The 22,676-nt window shown below is 33.1% G+C and overlaps 2 protein-coding genes and 2 long non-coding RNA genes across 6 annotated transcripts; 1 reads left to right on the forward strand and 3 right to left on the reverse strand.

The window, feature by feature from the left end:
- Positions 1–1,430: 1,430 nt before the first annotated feature.
- LOC125597636 lies at positions 1,431–7,432 on the reverse strand. Its single transcript, XR_007331862.1, has 2 exons — positions 7,244–7,432; positions 1,431–1,720 (listed from the first exon to the last, which is right to left on the reverse strand). It is a non-coding gene; the product is annotated as an uncharacterized LOC125597636 (long non-coding RNA).
- On the forward strand, positions 4,656–8,417 carry LOC111212484. The gene is made up of 3 exons (XR_002662985.2): positions 4,656–5,076; positions 7,298–7,343; positions 7,443–8,417. It is a non-coding gene; the product is annotated as an uncharacterized LOC111212484 (long non-coding RNA).
- A 30-nt stretch (positions 8,418–8,447) lies between these two features.
- On the reverse strand, positions 8,448–11,625 carry LOC111212481 (dynamin-related protein 5A). Of its 2 annotated transcripts, none has more exons than XM_048772240.1 (8): positions 11,198–11,625; positions 10,941–11,132; positions 10,638–10,844; positions 10,141–10,569; positions 9,832–10,059; positions 9,566–9,761; positions 8,818–9,496; positions 8,448–8,726 (listed from the first exon to the last, which is right to left on the reverse strand). In XM_048772240.1, the coding sequence occupies exons 1-8, from the start codon at positions 11,549–11,551 to the stop codon at positions 8,540–8,542; spliced, it is 2,472 nt and encodes an 823-aa protein (XP_048628197.1). In that variant the 5' UTR covers positions 11,552–11,625; the 3' UTR covers positions 8,448–8,539. The 2 variants fall into 2 exon arrangements, with proteins under 2 accessions (XP_048628197.1, XP_048628198.1); XM_048772241.1 differs by having other exon boundaries at positions 8,818–9,493; positions 11,198–11,619.
- Positions 11,626–20,344: 8,719 nt separating this feature from the next.
- Positions 20,345–22,454, reverse strand: LOC125597637 (putative RNA-binding protein YlmH). 2 transcript variants are annotated; one of them, XM_048772242.1, is made up of 10 exons: positions 22,219–22,454; positions 21,849–21,958; positions 21,638–21,769; positions 21,486–21,559; positions 21,308–21,413; positions 21,144–21,212; positions 20,996–21,060; positions 20,833–20,931; positions 20,642–20,741; positions 20,345–20,551 (listed from the first exon to the last, which is right to left on the reverse strand). In XM_048772242.1, exons 1-10 carry the CDS (start codon positions 22,355–22,357, stop codon positions 20,489–20,491), a joined length of 957 nt encoding a protein of 318 aa, XP_048628199.1. In that variant the 5' UTR covers positions 22,358–22,454; the 3' UTR covers positions 20,345–20,488. The 2 variants fall into 2 exon arrangements, with proteins under 2 accessions (XP_048628199.1, XP_048628200.1); XM_048772243.1 differs by having other exon boundaries at positions 20,627–20,741.
- Between the last annotated feature and the right edge of the window lie 222 nt (positions 22,455–22,676).

The following is a 22,676-nucleotide window of genomic DNA, read 5'->3' on the forward strand; positions in this document are numbered from 1 at the left end:
ATGAGATTACTTTAATTAAAAGGTTGATCCAAACAGACATCTTGAACCTGAAAGAGATTTGTTTTGAGTTTTTTTTTTTGGATCAATTTTTGTTTTGAGTTTAAGGTTATTTTTACCTGCTTAAAAGTAACAATATCTCTCAGTTTAGATTTTTTAACAGTGTGTTGTGTTGTGGAGGATTCATCGCTGACAGATTCCACTAACTACCTCATAACTATGAATTAATAGAGTCACTGAAACAAATGAATGTAACTTTGAATCTTTGAGTTGAACAGCTAAAGAAGTAGTAGCAAACAGATAAGTTGTTTTACTTACTCTTTCACCGGTTGACTGATAAACTTTGTCATCATCTTTTTTACAGTTGAACTTTTGTTTTCTTGGTGTTGAATTATATATCTGACTGAAACTGGAATACTAATTACTGGTTAGTGAAAGAGACAAGACACAAAGGTTTCACATGCCACATTGTACTCTCTCCCAGACGGAACTTAGTTTTTTTGTTTTATTTTGCAAAAGCTGCATTTGTTGTTTCTACAGAACTGAACATGTAAACTTGTCTCTATGAGTTTCCGGTTTGGTTTGGTCTGGTTAGATGATTAATTATTCGGTTAGAATTGTAGTTTATCTGGTAAACAAATAAAAGTATATGTAATTCAATGATGAAATTTGGATTCGGTTTGAGTTAGCTTGGTTTTAAAAGCATACACACTCTCTGTTTCTTAAAAAATGGCATTTTAACATTTTTTCTTGTTACACAAAAATATCATTTTAGAATTTCAAAGCAAATTCTATTTAATTTCTGCTTAATATTAATTGTAAACTGCATTGATCTTATAAATAATTTTATTTATCTCAAATAGAATTAGTCAAATATGTGTTATTAATAAAAATATAAATACATTTTAATCATTTTTTAGTCTGTATAAAAAATGTTAAAGTGACATTCTTTATGAAACGAAAAAAGAGTATAACTGATTGGTTCATTTTTGGTTTAGTGAAAATGATTAATTGTGGTATTAATGGACTCTATTTGTCCACTTGTCACATCTCCTTCACAAGGACACTGTATAACCAATAGATAATATTCATCCGTTGCACAAAAAAAGATAATATTCATCTGTTTCATTTTAGGTATCGTTTTAGATTTGTGCATAAAATTAATAAATATTTAATATTTAATATTTTTAAAATAAAAACATCGTTAACTATACATCTAACCATATTTAAACCAATAGATAAATAAACTGAAGAATATAAAGAATTATATATCATATAAAATTAAAAAAAATTGTATTGAAATTTGAAAACATCATCTAATTTGAAACGGAGGGAGTAATAAATAACAATAATGGTTCGTTATATGTTAACGTTCATTTGATTTTCTTTGGTTGGAAATGAAATTTTAATATAAAAGTAATTCCCTAGAAAGCTTCTCTAGTAAAATGTTTTTTTTCCTCTATATAAATTCATTCATACTCATGCAAACAATCCAAAGTTCAACCACAAAATAAGCTTCACATAAGAGCAGAGCAAAGCATCCTGCTAATAAAATAACAAAGCAAAACCAGACTTCTCATATTTTCAAGTGTCCATTTCCAACTCTTCATTTTGGCCAATATTATAGAATCAACCTGAGTATATGACCTTCAGCTGTGCATGAGGAGTTGGCCATTCTCGTTTCGGACCACCCATGGCCATGATGCTCCTGTTAATCTTTTTGCTGCTGACCAGAAAAACCAATGTTGCATTTGACTAGTAAAATGTTTGACATTCAAGTTTTGGACTATCTAAAAAGAATAGTAAAAAACAAAGATTCCAGAATGTGACACCCCGAAAAGAAGATCTTTTAAATCCACCAACATAAGAATATATGACAACTGAATAATTTATTTATTTGATTGGATCTCAGTCATATAGAAGAGTCCATGGGGTTGATATCTGCATTAGGCACGTGGGTTTGGTTTATTCGGTTAGTTCGGGTGGTTAGTTCAAAATTCAGTTCGTTTGGGTCAGTTGAAATTTTACCAAAGTAAAACGAAAAAATTTGGTTCAGTTTTGGTTAATTTGATTTCAAAAATTTTACCGAAGTTTTTGGTTATGCGGTTAGTTTAGTTAATTTTCAGTTCAAATTTACTTATTTTGAAATTTTTTTACTAATTTCTTTGGTTAATTCGGTTATTTTGATTCGGATGTTGGTTCAGAATTTCAGTTAGGATTGGTGTTGTTTGAATTTTTTTTTAGAAAACCGAATTAACCGAGCAAAACCAAAAACCAAACTTTTTCTAGTTTCCGACCCGAACTTTCTAACCGAACACCAAACTTTTCGGGTCGGTTCGGTTTGGGTAATAGCCGCAGGCCTACTGTGCATGTTGCAGGCATTCAAACGTTTTTTTTTTAAATGGTTGGATCCTTTTAGTAAAGATTCTTCTCTGCATGATTTCCTTTGTTCCCCCGCGTCGTTCTTTAGACGTTACCAAACAAAATGGACGTAACTATCCGTAGGACCGTAACCCAACACTCCAATATATCAAAAGATGCCTTTGTTTTCTTTAAGAATTCAAACTATATATGTTTTGCTCATATCAATTATATTATGCCACGTATCAGGATCTGTTTGGATTTGCCAAGAAAACAAAATTATGTATATGGTTAACGCTAAATATAAAATAACTTTTTTCAAAAAAAATTTTTTGAATTTTTTATAAATGATTAAATCCCCTAGACTATATTTGCGAATTGATTTTGCCACATGTTTTTTCTACAATCAATTTCACAAAACAAATATGACATGACTACTGAAATTGATGACATATCTTATAGCTTAATATGACATGGACAATTGTATTTAATGTTAATTTATATTTTTGGTAAACTTTTCAAAATATGGTACTAACTCATATATTACATTTAATGTCAATTTATATTTTTGGAATTTTTTTTAAAATATAGGAATAACTCATAAATTATTATTAAAATAAATATATTCAAATATGGTACTATAAATTTCGAAATATAATTTAATTATATATTTTCAAATTATACAATTTTATTACTAAAATTTTCAAAATTGTATACAATTTTTATAGAAAATTAGAAACATTTAATCGTAAAATCATTATTTTCTTATATATCTACAAATTTTATAAATATTGTTTAATTTTAATTTTTGGTAATTACACAACTCTTACAAATCTATTTAATATGTTTAATTAAAATAAATAGATAGAAAAATCTATCTAGGATTATAATTTCAAATATATACATGCATATTCTTAAATATTAATTTTATATTTAATTAAATAAAACTTATATTAAAATGTTGATATGAAAAAGAAAATTTAAAATATTAATAAAATTTTATTTTAAAATATAATTTATATTTATCTGTTAAAAAATATTTTAATTTTTTTTACTGCACATGGTGCAGGAAAACACCTAGTTCTATGGAAATGGTTCTATGGTTCTATTAAAAAAAAATAGTTCTATGGCTTGCTATTTTTTTTTAATTATTCACAATGTATAGAGCCATTTTACATATACATTAAAACTATATAAATTAATAATTTTATAATTATGATAATTTATTTATTTATAGAGTTATCAGTTTAAAGATTCTTTTAGATTGTATTTATATAGTTTTTATTTTCAATTTCTTAGAAAGGAAGAAAATTTGATTTTCACAACAATATATACCAATAAAATTTTGTAAATTTGGATTTCGTCTCTTTTGTTAGATTATTTGATATTTAAAATATGAGAATTACATTTCATAAAATATAAATGATTTTTAGTTTTAATATGAAAAATACATAAAATATTGAAATGAAAAGACATAGATGAATTTATTTTTAAAATAAACATTAAAATATTTTCTTATGTTTATATAAATTGTCTGTAAATTGTATATAAGCAATTATGAATTTATAATTTTAATGGAACCATGTATATATTTAAAAGTTTTCAATTTTGTTTTTTTTTTTAATTGTATTGTCAAATCTTATAGTAATTTAGTTTGAAAATAAAACTTTTAGTTAATTATTGAATATTAATTTATAGAGTTTTTACTATATGTATTATATTTTCAGGGTTGTAGTAGATATGGTTTGTTGATATCAAACTACGAAACACAAGTTAATATTGTGATATATACATATATATCATTTTGAAACTAATAATCACTATCAGTTTCTTCTGATAATTCAAATTCTAATATTAATAATTTAGTTTTTATTTCTTGAATATCTGGTTTATTTTGGAATATTTCGTTTATTTTCTTTTTCATCTTGCATTATGTGAATCTATGTCCAGCTCTTTTACAATTTTAACAGACTAATTTTTGTGCATTTATTGGTTTATATTTTTTTTCTTCTTTGAATGATATTTGATTAGTTGTTTTTTGTCATCTGTGTATTTTATTATTGGTGTATATTACTTTGGTGTATATTACTGTTTGTTTCTACAAAATAATAAATAGAATATATTTGTACAAATACGAAAACTACTACCAAGAATCATGATGACAAACAAATGGAACCTACGAGAAAACTTATGCAACCAAGTGTAATTAAAAGACAAGATTCTCTATCAACCACCACTCAAAGTGTCGACACCACTCAGAAAAAAACACATATTAAAGCACTCAACATGCATCTTCTACGATAAATATCTCTTTTATCAATGAAGAGAGGGATATAAGAGAGACACAAGCAATTAAAGTTTTCAGATTTCAAGCTTTTAAAGTTTTAAAATCTACTTTTGTAATTGATATATTAAAATTTGTACTTTAATCCAAACTCAATAAAACGAGTTTATACTCGACATTTAGCGCCTCTCTTCTTTTAGACTTAAGCCTTAGCAACTCTCGACCTCGGTAAGTACCCTTTTAAAAGGTTAATACTTAGTGTCTGGAAGTATCGAGTAGACTTCACATCATGTATCACTTAAAGACAATATTCCCATTCAAGTATCAACCACGATTCGAAGTGTCGGCATCACTAAGAAAGAGAGACGTATTGAAGCACTCAGCATGCATCTTCTACTATGAATACCACCTCTCTCAACATGGTTTATTTCCTTGTAAAGACCATTTTCTTCTTCTATTCTTCTTATTTCAACATGGTTTATTATTGAATTTTGGATACCTGTATCTAGTGAATTATCCCACCAATTGTTTAATGCTTCATTATATCATGTTACTAGCATAACATATGCTTGTTTATTAGAATTATCTCTAACTTTAAATGTTATAGCGGCCTTCCTCGTTTCTTGAATTAAGTTCATTATTTTATATTCTCAACGTCCATCAATATTCCATTCATATATATCATCTCCAGTTTATACATTATTAGTATATTTATGGTATTTTTCAAATAATAGATCAGGTTGAGTATGTCGTCGATAATAACATTTTATAGATTTTATTTTTTATTCAATTAGTTTCTTGATTATTTTTTCTGATTGTGAGGATGTTTGAATAGAATCATTATCATCTGCATCTATAATATCCATTTATTTATTTTTGTTTAATTTATCAAAATTTGTAGAAATTGATCTAAAATTTCATTCTCATGAAATTTGATTTGTCTAGTTATCGGCTTAAAGATTGGTATGGTTACAAATGAAAATGGATGTTGATTACTTTGGTTAAATTGATCCAGTTGTTATTTTAATTGGCATTTATTTTATTTTCTGTGTTTTCTAATTGTTTAGAAATTGTATTTAATAATTTACTTTGGTAATTATTTTGTTAATATATGATTAAATATCTTGTAGAATTACAGAGTCTTTATCATATTTATTAGCTCTGGTTTTAAAAGATGTGGCTATTATTTGTCGATTTAAAGTATTTATTTTAAAATATTTTAGTGGTGGATGAATTGATTTAATATTATTAACATCTACTTGTTCCCATATTTGACTGAAAGATGAACTTGTATTAATTTTAAATAGATAATTGATATTATGTGTGATTAAATATGTTTAAAATGATGTAAAATGGAATATATATATTTATTTTAATATTATGCAATTATAAAAAAATTCTAAATTAAGTAGTTTTCTGCTTAGAGAATGTTTTGAAATACCAGTTATGTTTTTCTTCATTTTCTTTTGAATAAAAGTTGCCTTTGATATATTGTTTGTCAATTTCAAATTTATTGTAATGACATTTAAATATTTAAATGTATTGGTGTAGATACATACCTTGTTCAGGTTCATCTATGGGTACTTTAAATTTAATTGAATTTTCTTGTTTAATACTTTGGTTTACATTTTCTGTTTTCGAATCTGCACTAAATTGATCGGTATGATATTCTGAAATCGAAGCTCATGAATGATATGAACTAACTCTGGGTAGAAGTGGATTTTATATATGACCCGAATTGTAGTAATATTTTTCTATCCATTCGTTCAATTATTTTTGAAATATTGTTCAAACTTTCCAGGAGGTTGAGTAATTTCAAATTTCCATTGATCTGGAATAGTTATTTCATCCCTTTTTAATTGTGTACATATGTATGTAGTTGTTAGATCATCTTTACTATGAACAGATAAAATTGTTGTTTCTCCTTTATCATCTTGTGATAAACATCTTGGGTTAAATTCAAAAGTTGAAGTTTAAAATAAATTCAATAGAGTAACAAATATCTATGTCGTTCATTTTGGAATTTAGTTTCTGGTAAATGAAGATTTAATGTTAGAGTTTGAGTATAGTTGGATCATATAAGCTTACTTGAAAATTAGGAGCGCAATTAAAATAGACTACCCCGTTGTAAAATGTAGATAGCACTGCTACAATGAGCGAATCTTCAAACTTTAACAAAGTTTTATCTCTTAATAACATAAGTATTGGTGAATCTAATACTGGTTCTTGATAAAGGTTATCAATATGTATTAAATCAAAATACACATATAATTGAATCCCTTTTGCATGTATTTGACTAAAGCGAGTGGAAATAATATTTTAATTTCTTCAAATTCATTTTGAAGATATGGGGTTTGCTCATGTTCTTTTATTTAATAAGCTGTTTTAAAGATTTCCAGTTTGATATATGTGTTCTGGCTGGATATGAGGTAGATGATATTTTGTTATTTCTTGATTAAATGTTGTTATTTTAACATAATTTCTCTTGAATTAATTATTGTATATGATGCAGAAGTTGATGCATGTTTTGGTTAAAGAGTTTTCTAAACGAGGACGACATGACTTATTTTAAATTTAAACTCATACTAGGAGGATACTAACCAATTTTACGATGACATGATTGTGGCTTGCCAACTGTCTTACTTCCTCTTTCAGGTATTTCTGCTTGGAACACCTACAGTAACAATTTTTTTGCAGAAAGGTAAGTGATATATGGTGTTTTATACATCTTGTATATATGCTTTTCAATTGGTTTTCAAGTCTTTATCGAGTCTTCCTAGTCTTTTTCGAGTCATTATAGGTCTGGAGTTGCATTGGATGGGAGATGGACCAGCTGGAACAAAAGAGGCAGAAAACAGTGCAATTTGGTGATTTTCAAGCATAACAGTCTTGACCTGTTCCGGATAGCGGAGAAACCCGAATGACTGTTCCGAGTGTCTGTTCCAGCGGCAGAGATTTTTAAGAAAACTACAACATATTTCGGAATTTGCCCTAATCTCTCTATTTTCTCTCCGAGCCGCCTGTGGCTTTGATATATCTTCTTTTTCTGTTTTTCCTTATCATTCTATGCTAGTTTACAGAGAGGAACCAGACCCAAAAACTCCATTGTTGGATTTGCTTATTGTAAAGGGAGAAGGATCTCTACACTCTTGAGAAGAATCCTGAACTCTATCTCTTTTATTTTATTGATTCCGCATGTTTTCTTCATCTGTTATCTCTGTGTTCTCAGTAAGTATGGCTGAGTAGTCATCTTGCTTAGTCTAGGGTGTTAGGGTGTTTAGATCCATGAGCTAAATACAAATAAAGATTTATGTTTTGATTGTCTCTATTCATGATTGCGCTTACTGCCTACATTAAACATTTGGAAAGCATTAATATTTAGTAAATATTTTTCTAAATGCTTTTCTAACAATTGTTGATTGGATAATGTAGAGCATAATGATAATGATACTGCTAATATCTTACCAATTAAGGCCTTAGACTAGGGCTTTACAAAGAGAGTTAGTGAAAATATTCTACATTTCTTAACCCTAGAGATTCCTAAATCAATCATTGATATGATTAATCCTTAATATAGATTATAATATTACTTTCTAATAACAGACGAGGAACAAGATTTGTCTCTTCGTTTATGGGAATGTCATTTATTTCTTCAAAGATTGTTTCTATTTATGCGATCCAGCTTATAACTCTATTCTCCCTCTTCTCATTTCTTACGTCATAATAATACACTTTGACAAACAAAAAACAACACCAAAGCATTTGATTCTTGTGTTTTTTTTTGGTTATTACAGAACAAACAAAAAACAACAACCTCAATTTTGTCATTTCAAGAAGAATATCACGTGTTTACAGAGAAAAGGAACATCGTTAGAAACAAATGATCATTCATTTCCATTACAATGAACGAGACACGGTTTTGAACTCAGTCAAGCAAGACTGAAGAATTTTCTGACGTTTCTGAAGCTGTTGACGTTCGTTTTGCAGCACATCAATAGCTCCAGGTGCAACGAACATGTCCATGAACTTCTCATCGTTTACTGCAAACAAATCCACACCAAGTGCAACCACTAGCCTGTCTCGGCTGCAATCACAAAACAATCAATTTTAAGTCAAACTCAAATCAAACCAGACGCAAACGATGTCTTCTTCAGCATGAAACAAGTAGAACTTACCAAGGTGTTAGAAACCCTGAGTTTAGGGTCGACGTTACGCTTCTTTCCACAAGAACTTCACGTATTCTAGCAAAATGTTGTGCAGCTGATGAACATATCTCAGTGTAAGCAGAGCTTGATTTCATTCCATTTTCCATGGTACCAAACAGAAGCCCACCTTCTCCGTTCTGAATCCTAAGTGGCTGTATGTTCCTGTTTCCTCCCATTCTCGCCACTCTTTTTCTGGCTCCACCACCATCATGATGATGACCATTGCCAATCTCTTTCTTTACCAAACCATATCCTATCTCACATGGCTGGTCTGGTGATGGTGTCTCAGGGACTGTTATATGTGTTTCCTCTCCTTTCCCTGGTGTTGTCTCTTGGGCCTTACTCTTCTCAGGAGGAATGTTTTCTTGATCTTTCATTGGCTCATCACGCCCTGTATCAGAGAGCTCGAAGCAAAACGAACCAATACCAGAGGCTTGGTTAGGTTTGTAATAAGAGCCAAAAGCTCCTCCTTGGTGGTAGTCACTCTCATAGCAGGCCATGGAGTATGGGCTCGTCACCGAATCAAGATGGTGTCTTACTAGTTGCTTGCACTGTTTCGCAAGATTCTTCACGAAACGACTGTAACAGTTCCGTAGAGCAGCATGAAAACCAACGTATCCATCCATATTTTCAGCTTTCTTCTCATCTGCTATCAAAGAAACTTCATGAGATGCAGGGGATCTATGAGTTTTTAGAAAATCAAGGATCGTATTCTTACATTCTGAGTTTTGGTTCAGGTTTCTTTCGAGAGCAATTTCAAAGAGACTTCCTAGCACAAAGGCAAGCCTGTCACAGGCTGTGTCCAGAAGAGGAGCGAGCCACGACCGTGCTGCGGTTCTAGCAATCTCTGCTGAAGCTTCTGTTACTCCTCTACCACCTCCCCGCCCAGCATGAGCTAGCAGAATGTTTGCTACCTGAAAAATTGAGGCTAACTTTGAGTTTATATGGAAAGTATAAAAATGTTGTTTTACAGATGAAGTGTACCTTCTCTCTTGACACTGGAGGGCACTCGATGGAGTAGGCAGCACAGCGGAACTCGTGAATGACTCTTTCAAAAGCGGCTCCTCCATAGAGTCTAAGAACAGCATTAGGCGGCTTAATATCCAGACACACGCCGGGCCAGCTTCCAATACCACTCTCGCCACGTTCTTCTTCGGTTGTTTTCCCCCATTGCTCAGGTGCTGGATTTGCAGCTCCATCAATCAAAGCTCCCTTAACAAACCAAAGCAAAACAATGTTATTTTCAACTCATTTACGAAAGACTTAAAAACTGTACATTTACAATTTACTCACCACATGATTGCTAATAGAAGCCATATATAGCATTGCAGCTTTTCTGAGATGAGCAACATCAGAAGTAGCCTGAATCTTCATATCCATTCTCAGCATATCATCAGTTACCTCAGAGCATCGCTGTTCAAGCAAAGCTAGTGTTGCTGGAGCAGCGTCCTTGTACCTCTTCTGAAGCTCAGACTCTAAGAAATCTCTTAAAGACCCAAAACCAATATGAGAACGGAACTTTTCTTCATCAAATCCTCCCTTGACACCCTCACGCAAATGCCTTATAACGTCCATGTCCACCTGAGATATCTGTCTGCGAAACTCATCGTTTGAGACAGTGCTCCTGTCTTTAGGCAAGGCCACAAAGTAAGGACGAGTGTTCTCCCCAAGGTACCCACTAGCACTGAGGTAACGATCAACCTCACCACGATCATTAAACTCCTGCGGAAACTCAAATTAGTAAAAAGAAACATCAACTTAAGTGATTGTGTGTTCAAACACTCTAGTACCTTGAGGCGATTATCAAACTTGGAGACAACAACAATCGTCCTCCGGAAGCTTGAGTCAATCTCACGAACAGCATCAAGCCACAGAGAAGAGCACCACTCCACACTACTCTGCTGAAGGAACAAGAGGATGCGATGTGGAGGAGAAGCCAGTGACTTGACCATCGATAGAATTTCATCAGGTGTGGTCTCAGGCTCTCCTTTCTTTGCCTGCACACACAAAACCGAATTTGTTATTAATCTACCGAACCGAGCTTAACCGAAAATCAAAATCTCAATCCTCCAGAGAGAGAGCTAGAGTGTTACCTTAAGAACAAAGCCAGGAGTATCGATGATGGTGAGATTGGGAGAATGAGCATACTCAGCTCTCATCACAATCGGCTTTGGCGAAACTGCAGTCTTCGTCTTCCTCAAAAGCGCCTCCGTTCTAGACCTAATCACATCCGCTACTGCTGTAGCCGAAACAATCGGACTTCCATACTCTTCCGAATCTTCATCCTAAACAAAATCCAAAACTCAACACCATTCATCTCAACCAAAGCCAATCGAAAGATGATAGTTACCTGGAATCTACACCGCGGCTCTAACGCAGATACATCGTGGACCATCTGGAGAATCAGAGGACGGCGCGTCCCCATTTCGACCTCGCGGACGTTGAATCGGAACCCTAGGAGAGCTTCGAGAAGAGAGCTTTTGCCGTCTGATTGACCACCGATGGCTACGATCTCCGGTATCGGAAGTTTCTCACCGAAAGCGACGGCGGCTGCTTGGAGACGGTTGTAGGCTTCGAACCGTGACCTAGACTCCGAAGTGGCCGGATCCTGGGAGTGAGATTGCATCTTCGAATTAGACTGATTGTTTCTACGTGAAGACGGGGTTTTAGTGGGTGTGGTAAGGTATGAGTTTGAATTCGCCATTGACGAGGGAAAGAGTGTTCAAGATTCGCAGAGGTGAAACGTTGTGAGATGATACCGACGGAGAGCCTAAGAGAAAGTGTCGAATTTTAGATTTTGAAATTTGAATAAATTGATTTAGTGGGCTTTCTTGTAGCCCATCTAATATGTTGGACAGTCGATGGAAAAGTTAAATCGTGTGCTATAACCGGGAAATGCAGGAAGTATCTGATGGATTTTAAACCGGTTTGGTTTGGTGTTTGATCGTAATTTGTTAGTAAACCGTAAATGTATCCGTTAGAAAATTATTGCTAACAAAGACGCAACGATGCACATAATAAAAGCAGAGGAGGTTTCTCTCTCTCTCTCTCTTCGAGGAACTGGTGAGATTCTTAGATCAGTAAGTTTCTTTTTTCGATTCATCTAATCTGTAGATCCTGAATTTGATTTTGATCCGTTGTTATCTTGTTTGGAGTTCGCGTGCAATCCGTTGGGTTTCGTAATCGTCTTCGCGATTTTGCTTTAGGGTTTTAAGTTTCCTAACTTCGTTATTTGATTTGTTGCAGTGATGTTGAATCTACATGGAAGCGCTTGACTCACTCGTGGACTCCCCCGTTGAGGTACTTTTCTGTCTTACGCTAGAGTTTTTTGATCTATTGTAAAACGTGATTGTGCTTTAATTTGGAGTTTTAGTTATGAATATTATCTATATCGAGATTTTAAAGATCGATTATATAAAGCGAATAGAGAGGTAGATAATTATATACACATACGCAGATCTATTTGATTTCTTTCTTGTGCTAGCACCATTGTTGATTCCTTAGTAGCGTATTTGTGAGAGTAAAAGATTATGTTCATGCGAATAGACATAGGGAATCAATATTGAGACTGCAGATTTGTTTTGAGTTCCAAGTTTTGTTCTTTCACCTGTTTTGACCATACAAGTAATATTTTCTCTCTGTTTTTGTTTACAGTATGTTTGTGTGGAGAAACCATCGCTGACAGATTCCATTACATCATACCTCTGGATAGAGTCACTGAAACAATTGAAGATAAGATCGGATCTTGGATTGGAGGCAAAGAAGTAGCAGCAGTAAAACAGATAAGCTCTTTTACCTTCTCTTTTACTGTTTTGTTTCCAAGTTTGAGATTCGGTACCGCACTGCCGATTCTTGCTTACTTTTGTTTTGGTTCTATCAAACCCCAAAAAGATCATAAAGCAGACACTAATCTAATAGTGTTTTGTCAGATTCTTATTTGGGGACATTGTCCCGTTGCGTGAAGCCGAGACCCTGAATTTTTTTTTGAAATCATGGGTCCTACAACTCCATTGGTTGGTGGGTAGTGCATGTCTAAGTAAACGATGGAAAGTATGACAGAATTTTGTTACCCACGGCTTACAAAACACAACAAACGGCTTAAGAAAAGTCTTTAGACAGAGACTGTACCCACGGCTTACAAAAACGGCTTAAGAAAAGTCTTTAGACAGAGCTTTCAATAAAGTTTTTAGACAAAGCTTGGCGGGATCAAACAAACGGCTTAAGAAAAGTCTTTAGACAGAGACTGTACCCACGGCTTACAAAAACGGCTTAAGAAAAGTCTTTAGACAGAGCTTTCAATAAAGTTTTTAGACAAAGGTTGGATGGATCAAACGACCCATGGCTTGCAAAAAACAATGTCTTTAGGCAGACAAAGACTATGAATGTTTGGATGGATCAAATGTCCCGTGGCTTGCACAAAGGTCTTTAGACACAAAAAGACTATGAATGTTGGGATGGATAAAACGACCAACGGTACATCGTAAAGTCTTTAGACATAGACTATGAGTTACCCACGGCTTATAAAGTCTTTAGACAAAGTCCATGAGTTGATTAAGAGGCTTTAGAAAATATTGCTACCCACGGCTTATGAAAAGTTCTTAGACAAAGACTTTGAGATTCTTGCTACACACAGCTTATGTAAAGTCTTTAGACAAAGACTGAATCTGGCCAACACTACAACATAAAGTCTTTAGACATAAGACTATGAGTTACTCACGGCTTATGAAGTCTATAAACAAAGTCCATGAGTTGATTTAAGAGGCTTTAGAAAATATTGCTACCCACGGCTTATGAAAAGTTCTTAGACAAAGACTTTGAGATTCTTGCTACACACAGCTTATGTAAAGTCTTTAGACAGAGACTGAATCTGGCCAACAACAACTCTATGAGAAGAGTCTTTATGGAAGTCTTAAAGCCAAACAGAATTATTGCTTGACGACTTCCCACGGCTTAAAGAATGTTTTCAGACAAAGACTACCCACGGCTTAAAGAATGTTTGTTTTCAGACAAAGACTACCCATGGCTTATGAAAAAAATTTAGACAAAGACTTTGAGATTCTTGCTACACACAGCTTATGTAAAGTCTTTAGACAAAGACTGAATCTGGCCAACAACAACTCTATGAGAAGAGTCTTTATGGAAGTTTTAAAGCCAAACAGAATTATTGCTTGACGACTACCCACGGCTTAAAGAATGTTTTCAGACAAAGATTACCCACGGCTTATGAAAAAAATTTAGACAAAGACTTTGAGATTCTTGCTACACACAACTTATGTGAAGTCTTTAGACAAAGACTGAATCTGGCCAACAACAACTCTATGAGAAGAGTCTTTATGGAAGTCAATACTACAGCTACCCACGGCTTTATGGAAGTCTTTAAGCCAAACATAATTATTGCTTGACAACTACCCACGGCTTAAGGAATGTTTTCAGACAAAGACTAGGGGTTAGTCTTAACGAAGTCTAAATGCAAAGACTATGAATTGAAACGGGTTCCCTGCTTTACCAGTACCCACGGCTTAGAAAAACAACAAACGGCTTAGACAAATTGTGATTGAACCCTCGGCTTGCAAAATCTTATAGACAAATCCTATGAATTAGTTTCTGCAGTTGTTGGATGAAAGAACGACCAACAGCTCTGGAAACGTCTTAAGGGGCTTATAAAAGGTCTTAAAGATGAAGACTATTATGAGTTGGATGTGAAAACGACATCACGACAAGGTGATATGAATCAAAAACAGACATACTTGACCACAACTCTTAAGACAGAGAGAGTGTGAAAACAAACACAGAGTATGAAAACAGACAGATGACTGACTACATGTCAGTTTTTGACTTGTTGGATGGAAAACAATGGCTTAATCCAAGTCTTAAGACAAAGATTTTGAAACAAACATTGAGTTGGTTTTGACTTGATTGTTGGGAAAAACTACCAACAACAGCTTAAACCAAGTCTTAAGACAGAGAGTATAGACCAAAAAAATTGAGTTTCTTGCTACACACAGCTTATGAAAGGTCTTCAAGATGAAGACTATGAACTGGATGTAAAAACGACTAACCGTGGATGGAAAAACACGACCACCGGTTTAATTGCACACAAACCTACTACTTGTTGGATGGAAAAAACTACATGCGGCTTAGAATATTCTTACACAAAGACAATGGTTGTTTGAGTTGTTGTACGGTAAACACGACTTAAACAGAAACTATGAACCAAAACAATAATCATAAGGCTTAATAACCGCTAGACAGAGAAGGATCAAAAGCTGAAAAAGAGTTTAAGACAGGTTATATGAATCAGAAACAGACTCCTTACTTCACCACAAGCCTTGGCAAAGTATTTAGACAAATGGAAAACGACCACTGGCTTAAACTAAGTCTTAAGACAGAGACTATGAGCCAAAATAGAGTTTGTTTTTGGCTTGATGGAAGGGGAAAACGACCGATGGCTTAAACTAAGTCTTAAGACAGAGACTATGAGCCAAAATTGAGTTCGTTTCTGGCTTGATGGAAGGAGAAAACGACCAACTGAACGGCCTAAACCAAGTCTTAAGACAGAGACTATGATGAACCGAAATTGAGTCGGTTTTTGGCTTATTAGATGGGGAAAGTGACTAACAACTTAAACCAAGTCTTAAGTCAGAGACAAATGAACTGAAAACTGATTTTGTGCTTCACTATCTAAGACTTAAAAAAGTTCTCAAATAGTGTTACCCGAGACTATGAATGGAATATAGAAAGTCTTTAGACCAAAGATTCGACTTGTTAGATAAGAAAAAGACTATGAATGTATAACACATTCATTACTTTACCACTCACAACGTAAAATTCACAAGGTAAGAATGAGGCATTTAAGTGAAGCAGAGACTGATTAATTCTGAATTTTGCAGGTATGTATGTGCTACTTCAAACTGTTAGAGACTCATAGAAGATTTCAAGTGTAGCAAATTTCTTTGACAGGTATGTGCATTTCAAACTTGTTTGTAATTTAGTTGGTACAATTATGAAAATTGAGACACAAACATGAAGTAAAGATTAGTTTCATCTGTTTAGGTTTGTTCTTCAGAAACTGCTCATATCCTCATTGAGGCAAAGGCTTTTCTCAGGTATATGCTTTTCTTGACTTTACTCTTGTATAAATGGGTTTCTTTACTTACGAAAATTTACAAAGCTAAGTGATATATGCGTAGGTAAAAGAAACTGGAAATGAATATCTAAGCTCCATTTAAGCTGACTATTCAACATTTCTATCATTGGTTTAGCTAGCATCCGTGAGATTCTAGAATTTTAATTCCTAACATATCTACTGATGAACAGGTAGATTTTCTATTTTGATTTTGGAGCATTACTTTTTGTGTTTACAGTGGTTGTAATCTCTATTGCATTTATTATAAGGTCTCTAATTTTGTCAAATGAATGTATCTTGGAGCTCTTGTAGATCAAAGTAGGTGGGAGACACTCCTGCATATTGTGGTGGTAGTTTTCTTAAGTTTCGAATGTTTCTGTTTTGTGTTATTCTCCTAACCTTCACTGATCATTCTAAATAGTGTTAATAAAACTATTTATAGTTTGGTACTTGTATGCATTATAAGGTCTCTCATTTTGTGAAATGGATGTACCTTGTAGTAAGTGAGAGCCTCCTGCAGATTTGTGGTGCTAATTTCATTGAATTTCGAATGTTTCTGCTTTTGTGTAATCTCTCTCTATTGCATGTATTATAAGGTTTCTAATTTGTTGAAATGGATGTATCTTGTAGTCTCTTGTAGAACAAAGTAGGTGAGAGACTCCTGCAGATTATGTTGGTAGTTTCATTGAATTTCAAATGTTTCTGTTTTTGTGTCAATGCTCCTCCTAACCCTGAATGATCGTTCTAAACATGGACAGTGTTAGTATTCTCGTTAGTTTGGTGCTTGTATGAGCTATAAGGTTTCTCATCTTGTAAGATAGATGGATCTTGGAGTCGTAGATCAAGTTATAGTATTCTCTTTAGTTTGGTGCTTGCATCTACTATTAGGTTTCTCATTTTATGAAATAGATGTATCTCTTGTAGATTCAAAATATCTGAAAGACTAGAGATGGTGGTAGTATTTTCTTTGCAACTTGAACATTATGTTTTCTTTAATGGTCCGTACCCTGGGTGATCATTTTAAACATGTGAAGTGAAATCTCTACGCTGATGATTACTATGTTAGATCCTTTAAATTGTATATGTTGACTTGAAAATTTCCATGTTGTGGTATTTGTGTCTATTTGCTTTGGTTTCTGAGTCTTGTCAAAAAGTAGACATCACTTGATTTTCACAATTTATGGAATTGTTCATCGTATGCTGATGATTACACGTTACATTTATAGATTTAAATGTTGAATTGAATTTTTACTATAACAGTGATCAAAAATTCTCTGTTATATATGTGTGTCTATCTTGTGATCTCTTAGTCGTACAGAGCCGGTGAAGCTTTTAAGTTTCTATGATTGATTGATTGATGTCAAATTCAAGAAAGTAGCTGTATGTAAAGTCTAGTAGTTGTAAACATTTGAAATAGGTGCTCTGGTCTTCTCTTCTCTTCTCTTTAAGTCGACTAAATGTGATGTCAGATATTATTTTCTGGAAATTATTGACTCTAGTTTTTGAACAAAATCATCCAATTTTGTGTTTGTTATCCGACAAATTATCACACACTGAATTACTATTACATACTAAAATAATAAGACTCGGATGTGTTATATGATCATCTAAGGAACGGCATAATGTGATTGGAGAGTCATGCTATTGTAGATAAGATTCAGCTGTAATCTTTAACGAAAAATAAACTTAGTTGTTGTCTGTCTAAGCTAAGATCATTTGAATTTTGATGTTATAAACAGTAATGTCTTTATGTACTTTTCAGCTGTGGTAGAATGTTCTTGCATTTTGGTTAGTTTACCTATGGTGTATGAATTATTGCTTATCTAATTGCATATTGTTCTTTAGAATATAGATCTATTTTGTGATAAAAACTAAAAAATGTCTATTTGAAAGAATTGAGTTCAAAAAAAAAAAAATCTATTTGAGAGAATTGCTCTTGTATAGACTAGGTAAGGAACCCCGTGCGATATCGCACGGGAACTCATTTTATAAAAACAAATAAACCATACTTTATTATTCCAAAGTAAACCACTATGAATAATAGTTCCAAGATTATCATAGTTGTAATAATTCATCTCTAAATATTACCATCACTATTAGTTGCAATGGTTCATACAAATATAATATTATAAAATAACTAAATTATCCAAAATTAAATTATCAAAATATTTTTAGCCAATTTAAATATTTTTAAATGCATATAAAATAGATATGAAAATGAATTAAAAGATAACTCATTAACACTTTATGCCAAGTCTATAATGTTGCGGTGACTTCGCCGGAAGGAATTGTTGTTAGAATATAGATTGTTTCTTCTTGAAAAAAACAATACAAAAGTTTTACTTGTTTTTTTTTTGTAACTGAACAAAAGTTTTACTTGTGAAATAGAAGAAAACAAATTACGTTTGTAACGACATGCTCTGTTTCATGACTGAGAAACAGTATGAAAGAAAATTAAATTTATTAATCTATTGTTGTTCACATACACACACAGTAATTTCTACATATCATGTTTTGATCTATATATAGAGATCAAAGGTTGTGAAGAAGAGACATGACTCTTAACCTAAGAGACACAACTATCCAATCTAAAGTCACGACTCGTACACACACCTTTTAATACAACATTATTACTTAGTAATATATGACAAAAAACTCAATTGCAAACTAACAAGAAGAAAAAAACGTTTGCCGGCCGATGACCACATCGATGAAGGGGGAGATGCTTTGTAACTCTCTTTTAATTCCTTTCTCTACTTCTCAAAAGCCATAAAAACCAGTGTTAAAACTCACTGTATTGATTCCAATTATCAACAAGTCAATTATGGGGCTGTTACTTGGAAATAAGGGATATTCGACAGAAGGGAGAAGAAGAAAGATGTTATAACGTGGCATCTCATAATTTATTTATTTCATTTTTTTATTTAAAAATTATTTGCTAATTCTGCTATTTAACCTTTTTTTTAATGTAAATTTGTGCAACCAATCTACACTAAGTTAACGGTTCCTATATTAAGTAAAGTTAAATAATCTACCAAAAAACATACCTTCACGATTTTAAAATACGGAAGGAAGACTAAAAGAATAGAAAATGAGATGAAAAATGAATATAAATGCAAACCCAGAAGAACAACAGTATGACAAGAGAAAAAGAAACAAACTATATACATATATATATATATAATATATATATATATATATATTTTAAAAAATCTGATTTAAAAAGTTCAATATATAGAAACCCGAAAAGGTACATCGTTTACTGCTCTAGAAGAAAGTATGTATTGTTTGAGATGAAAACTCTCTACAGAGGAATTGCGAGAAGACATAACTCATAAGAAATTTAAGAAAAAAAAATTAAAACCCTCGGAAAAAAAAACAGACAATTATGACCATCGAATTGTAGCTCCTCGCTTTTTTAAAAACTATGAAAAGGTATGTTTGTTACTTTAAATGGAATGTGTTGTTCGAAAAATAAACTATTCAGAGAAGAGTTGCCAAATATTATTTTCTTGATGACATAAATATTCATAGCAAAAATATCTTTTATCCCTTATATCATAAAAACAGAAAAATCTGACCGTTAAATTGAAAAAAAAAATTCCTATAAAAGAAGAAGATGTCACCGAGTATAAAATTTTGGTTTGCTATTATATATATAAATTCTAATAATTATAAAAAGAAACAAATTGAGATATTTTAACTATTTTTTTATGAAAAGACACGACTTTTATAATGAAAAGATACAACTCTTAAGATTGAGTTTTTTTTAATGAAATAACACAACCTTTGGAATTAATTGGGAATACACAATTTTTATAGTGAAAAGATACAACTCTTAAAATTAATAGATTTCATTTTTTATGAAGAGACACAACTTTTATAATGAAAAGATACAACTCTTAAGATTTCAGTTTTTTATGAAATGACACAACCTTTGGAATTAATTTGGATTGCTATTATTAGTAGATTGATTTCTCGACTCTTTCGATCATAAATTTACTCTTGTACGTTTATCATAAATTATATGCAACTAAAAGTTGATTGGTATTTCGTATGGAGGATAGCCAGGGCCGGCTCAACACTGCTAGGGGCCCTAGGACAAAAAAAAATTTTTTACTCTCTAAAATTTATATAGAGATAATGTTTAAAATTTAATCAATAATATTTTGTATATTTTGTAATGAAAATAAAATCAAATAATTTTGGGCCCTTTTCAATTTTATGTATTGTATTTATAATTTTTTTTATATATAAAAATATAGATTTATAAAAAAATTGGGCCCCTTATTTATCATTACACGGAGGGACACGGATTCGGACCCGGGGCGGTCGCACCGCTTGTCCCCCCTTGTAAGCCGGCCCTGAGGATAGCTGAAGATTAATTTATTCCTTTCAACTTTACTATGATTCTACAAAATGTCAAGATACAAATAATAAAAAAGTAAATATCAATTTATGAGAAGTAGAAGAAGAAGAAGTAAAGAGCCTTTGATAACTTGTTACAGCTTCATTCTAGAGATATCTGATGATTTCAACTGCATATTTCCCTTTTTTCGTCTCGTTGATCTCTCCAATCTGTGCATTAAAAGTTAAAACACCAATTAACTCAAAACATTAACGTTTTTGAAACCAAACACTAACTAAACTCACTTCTTACAGTCTTACCTTGAGTCTCCCTTTCCCGCTAACAGAGACAACATCACCAGTCTTTACCGTGGTTCCGTTCTTGGTAACCGTAGCCCAGTTAACCCGAACGTCCCCACTACTGCGAGGTAACAACAAAGAAGAATGATCTTTTTTTCTCAGCAAACATGAGAATGCAATGGAAGATCAAAAAGAAAAGAAAGCTAATTTACCTAATCAGATCAACTAGCTTTGACCGCGAAATCTTGAAACCAGCACTAGCTACTGCATCAATTCTCAACGAGGCTTCCACCGTTTTGAATGAATTAGTCCTAACAAAACAAAAGAATCAAGCCAAAGCAGAAACTCTTTTTGAAGGTAAAGAAGAATCATTACCTAGGAGGTTCGTATTCAAGAGCAAGCAAAGGTATCTTACTACAAGTTACAGAAACATTCCCAACCTATATATGACAGATTCATTATCATAAGATCAGAGTACTGCTGATCCGAGATCTTGGTTTATGGGTTATATAAATAATCTAACCTTGTCGAGAGCTGAAACAATAAAGTCAACTAGTTCAGGAACTATCAGGACCTGAGCTCCTTTTTCTTCCTTCATTACCATCAAAGTAAAGTAGCCAAAAGAAACAATGTTAATGGGAGCTGAAGAATGTTTGTTTATACAGAGAATCATTCAGATGTTATAACCTGAATCAAGATATCCCCAAGCTTGTCCCTGGTGATTCCAGTGCCAAGAATCGCTCCAAGGAAGTCGCCATGAGAACAAGCTTGAAACCCAAGATTCCCTGTGATGCTAGAAATTGAAAAAAAACAACATACTCAGACAAGAACAAAGCTCAAGAATTCATGAACTTGGTTGTTGTACCTCAAAGCTGCAACTATATCTGGATCATTGGTTAATACATCAGGATGTCCAACCGAGATCCTACACCGCTCAGCCTAAGACAAAAGCACAATTCCAGAGCTTTAAGGCTTACAGTCTCAGAGGAAACATATACTTAAAAGGTGAAAAATTACCTCAGGGTAACCGCCCTGAGCAACAACTGCAACATCAGCAAGCTTTCCCAAGACTGAAACTGATTCCTTAACAACAGGTGGTGTGAGAAAATCTGTGTGAAGAACTTCTCTTCTTGATGTTGCGCGTCTCGCCTACAACAAACCCCCCCCACGAGAGAATGAGACTGAAACAGAGATAGACTTCAAAGGATAGACAAAAAAGGGCCAATACCATTTCAAGGATGTGTTTGACTTCCTTAGCAACAGCTTGGTCTCCAACTCCTTTGAGGACAAGCTCTACATCTCCTTTCATTGCTTCTGCAACGTGGCATCTTCTCAAAGCTGCAATTTTTATTCGTGGGGTTACAATCAAGATAAACAACTTTTGATTGAATCTAAGTAACTAGAAGGTTCAGGCTCATACGGTTAGTTAGTTTGATGATAAGCATTGCTCTCAATTAAAGTTCCTAAATTTCCAATTAGTAAGAAGAATCAAATTGAGGGTGTTGAGAATGATGATGTTGAATCTAAAATATCAAGACTTTATGACAGAACACGAAGTAACATAACAGAACAAAGATAAGTTGTTATGGGAAATGAACCTGAGTGTCGGAGAGGCGACCAAGGAAGGACTGTGTGATTGTGAGTTGGGTGAAGATAAGAAGAAGAAGAGGAAGCTGCGACTGTTCGAAACGCTTGTCTCAGAACGAGCCATGGAGGTGCGAAGCTGGTGACAGCCATAGCTTCTCGTTCGTTTCTGAAACACTCGGCCCGCTTAAGGAAGGAGAAGCCTCTAAGTCCACTAGAAGGTTTCTCAACGTAAAGGATAGATTTAAAAACACTGTCTGGGACAGAAGGTTCTCAACATTAATACATATCACAAACTCTGTGTGGCTTAGGAAGATCTACAAGCTTTGTTTATGCTGAAGATTCATGAGGTAAGGTCCCCTTTCATTCCAGGTATACACAATCTGAAGCTATACAAAAAAAAAAAAAACTAATAGTAGAATGCTTTTTGATTCCTACGACTCAACAAAGATATCAAAAGATGTCTTGTGTT

This window comes from Brassica napus, unplaced genomic scaffold (assembly GCF_020379485.1).
Source record: "Brassica napus cultivar Da-Ae unplaced genomic scaffold, Da-Ae ScsIHWf_1507;HRSCAF=2103, whole genome shotgun sequence".
Lineage (NCBI taxonomy): Eukaryota > Viridiplantae > Streptophyta > Magnoliopsida > Brassicales > Brassicaceae > Brassica > Brassica napus.

Bases quoted from the DNA above. Each gene is read 5' to 3' on its own strand.
- LOC111212481 (XM_048772240.1), bottom strand. From the start codon at position 11,551: ATGGCGAATTCAAACTCATACCTTACCACACCCACTAAAACCCCGTCT. The intron at 10,570-10,637 runs GTACTAGAGTGT...GAGTTTCCGCAG, and splicing joins AGTTTGATAATCGCCTCAAG to GAGTTTAATGATCGTGGTGA. The intron at 9,762-9,831 runs GTACACTTCATC...TCAATTTTTCAG, and splicing joins CTCCAGTGTCAAGAGAGAAG to GTAGCAAACATTCTGCTAGC.
- LOC125597637 (XM_048772242.1), bottom strand. From the start codon at position 22,357: ATGGCTGTCACCAGCTTCGCACCTCCATGGCTCGTTCTGAGACAAGCG. The intron at 21,770-21,848 runs GTATTGGCCCTT...GGTTTGTTGTAG, and splicing joins TCAAACACATCCTTGAAATG to GCGAGACGCGCAACATCAAG. The intron at 21,061-21,143 runs GTTAGATTATTT...TGTCATATATAG, and splicing joins TTGTTTCAGCTCTCGACAAG to GTTGGGAATGTTTCTGTAAC.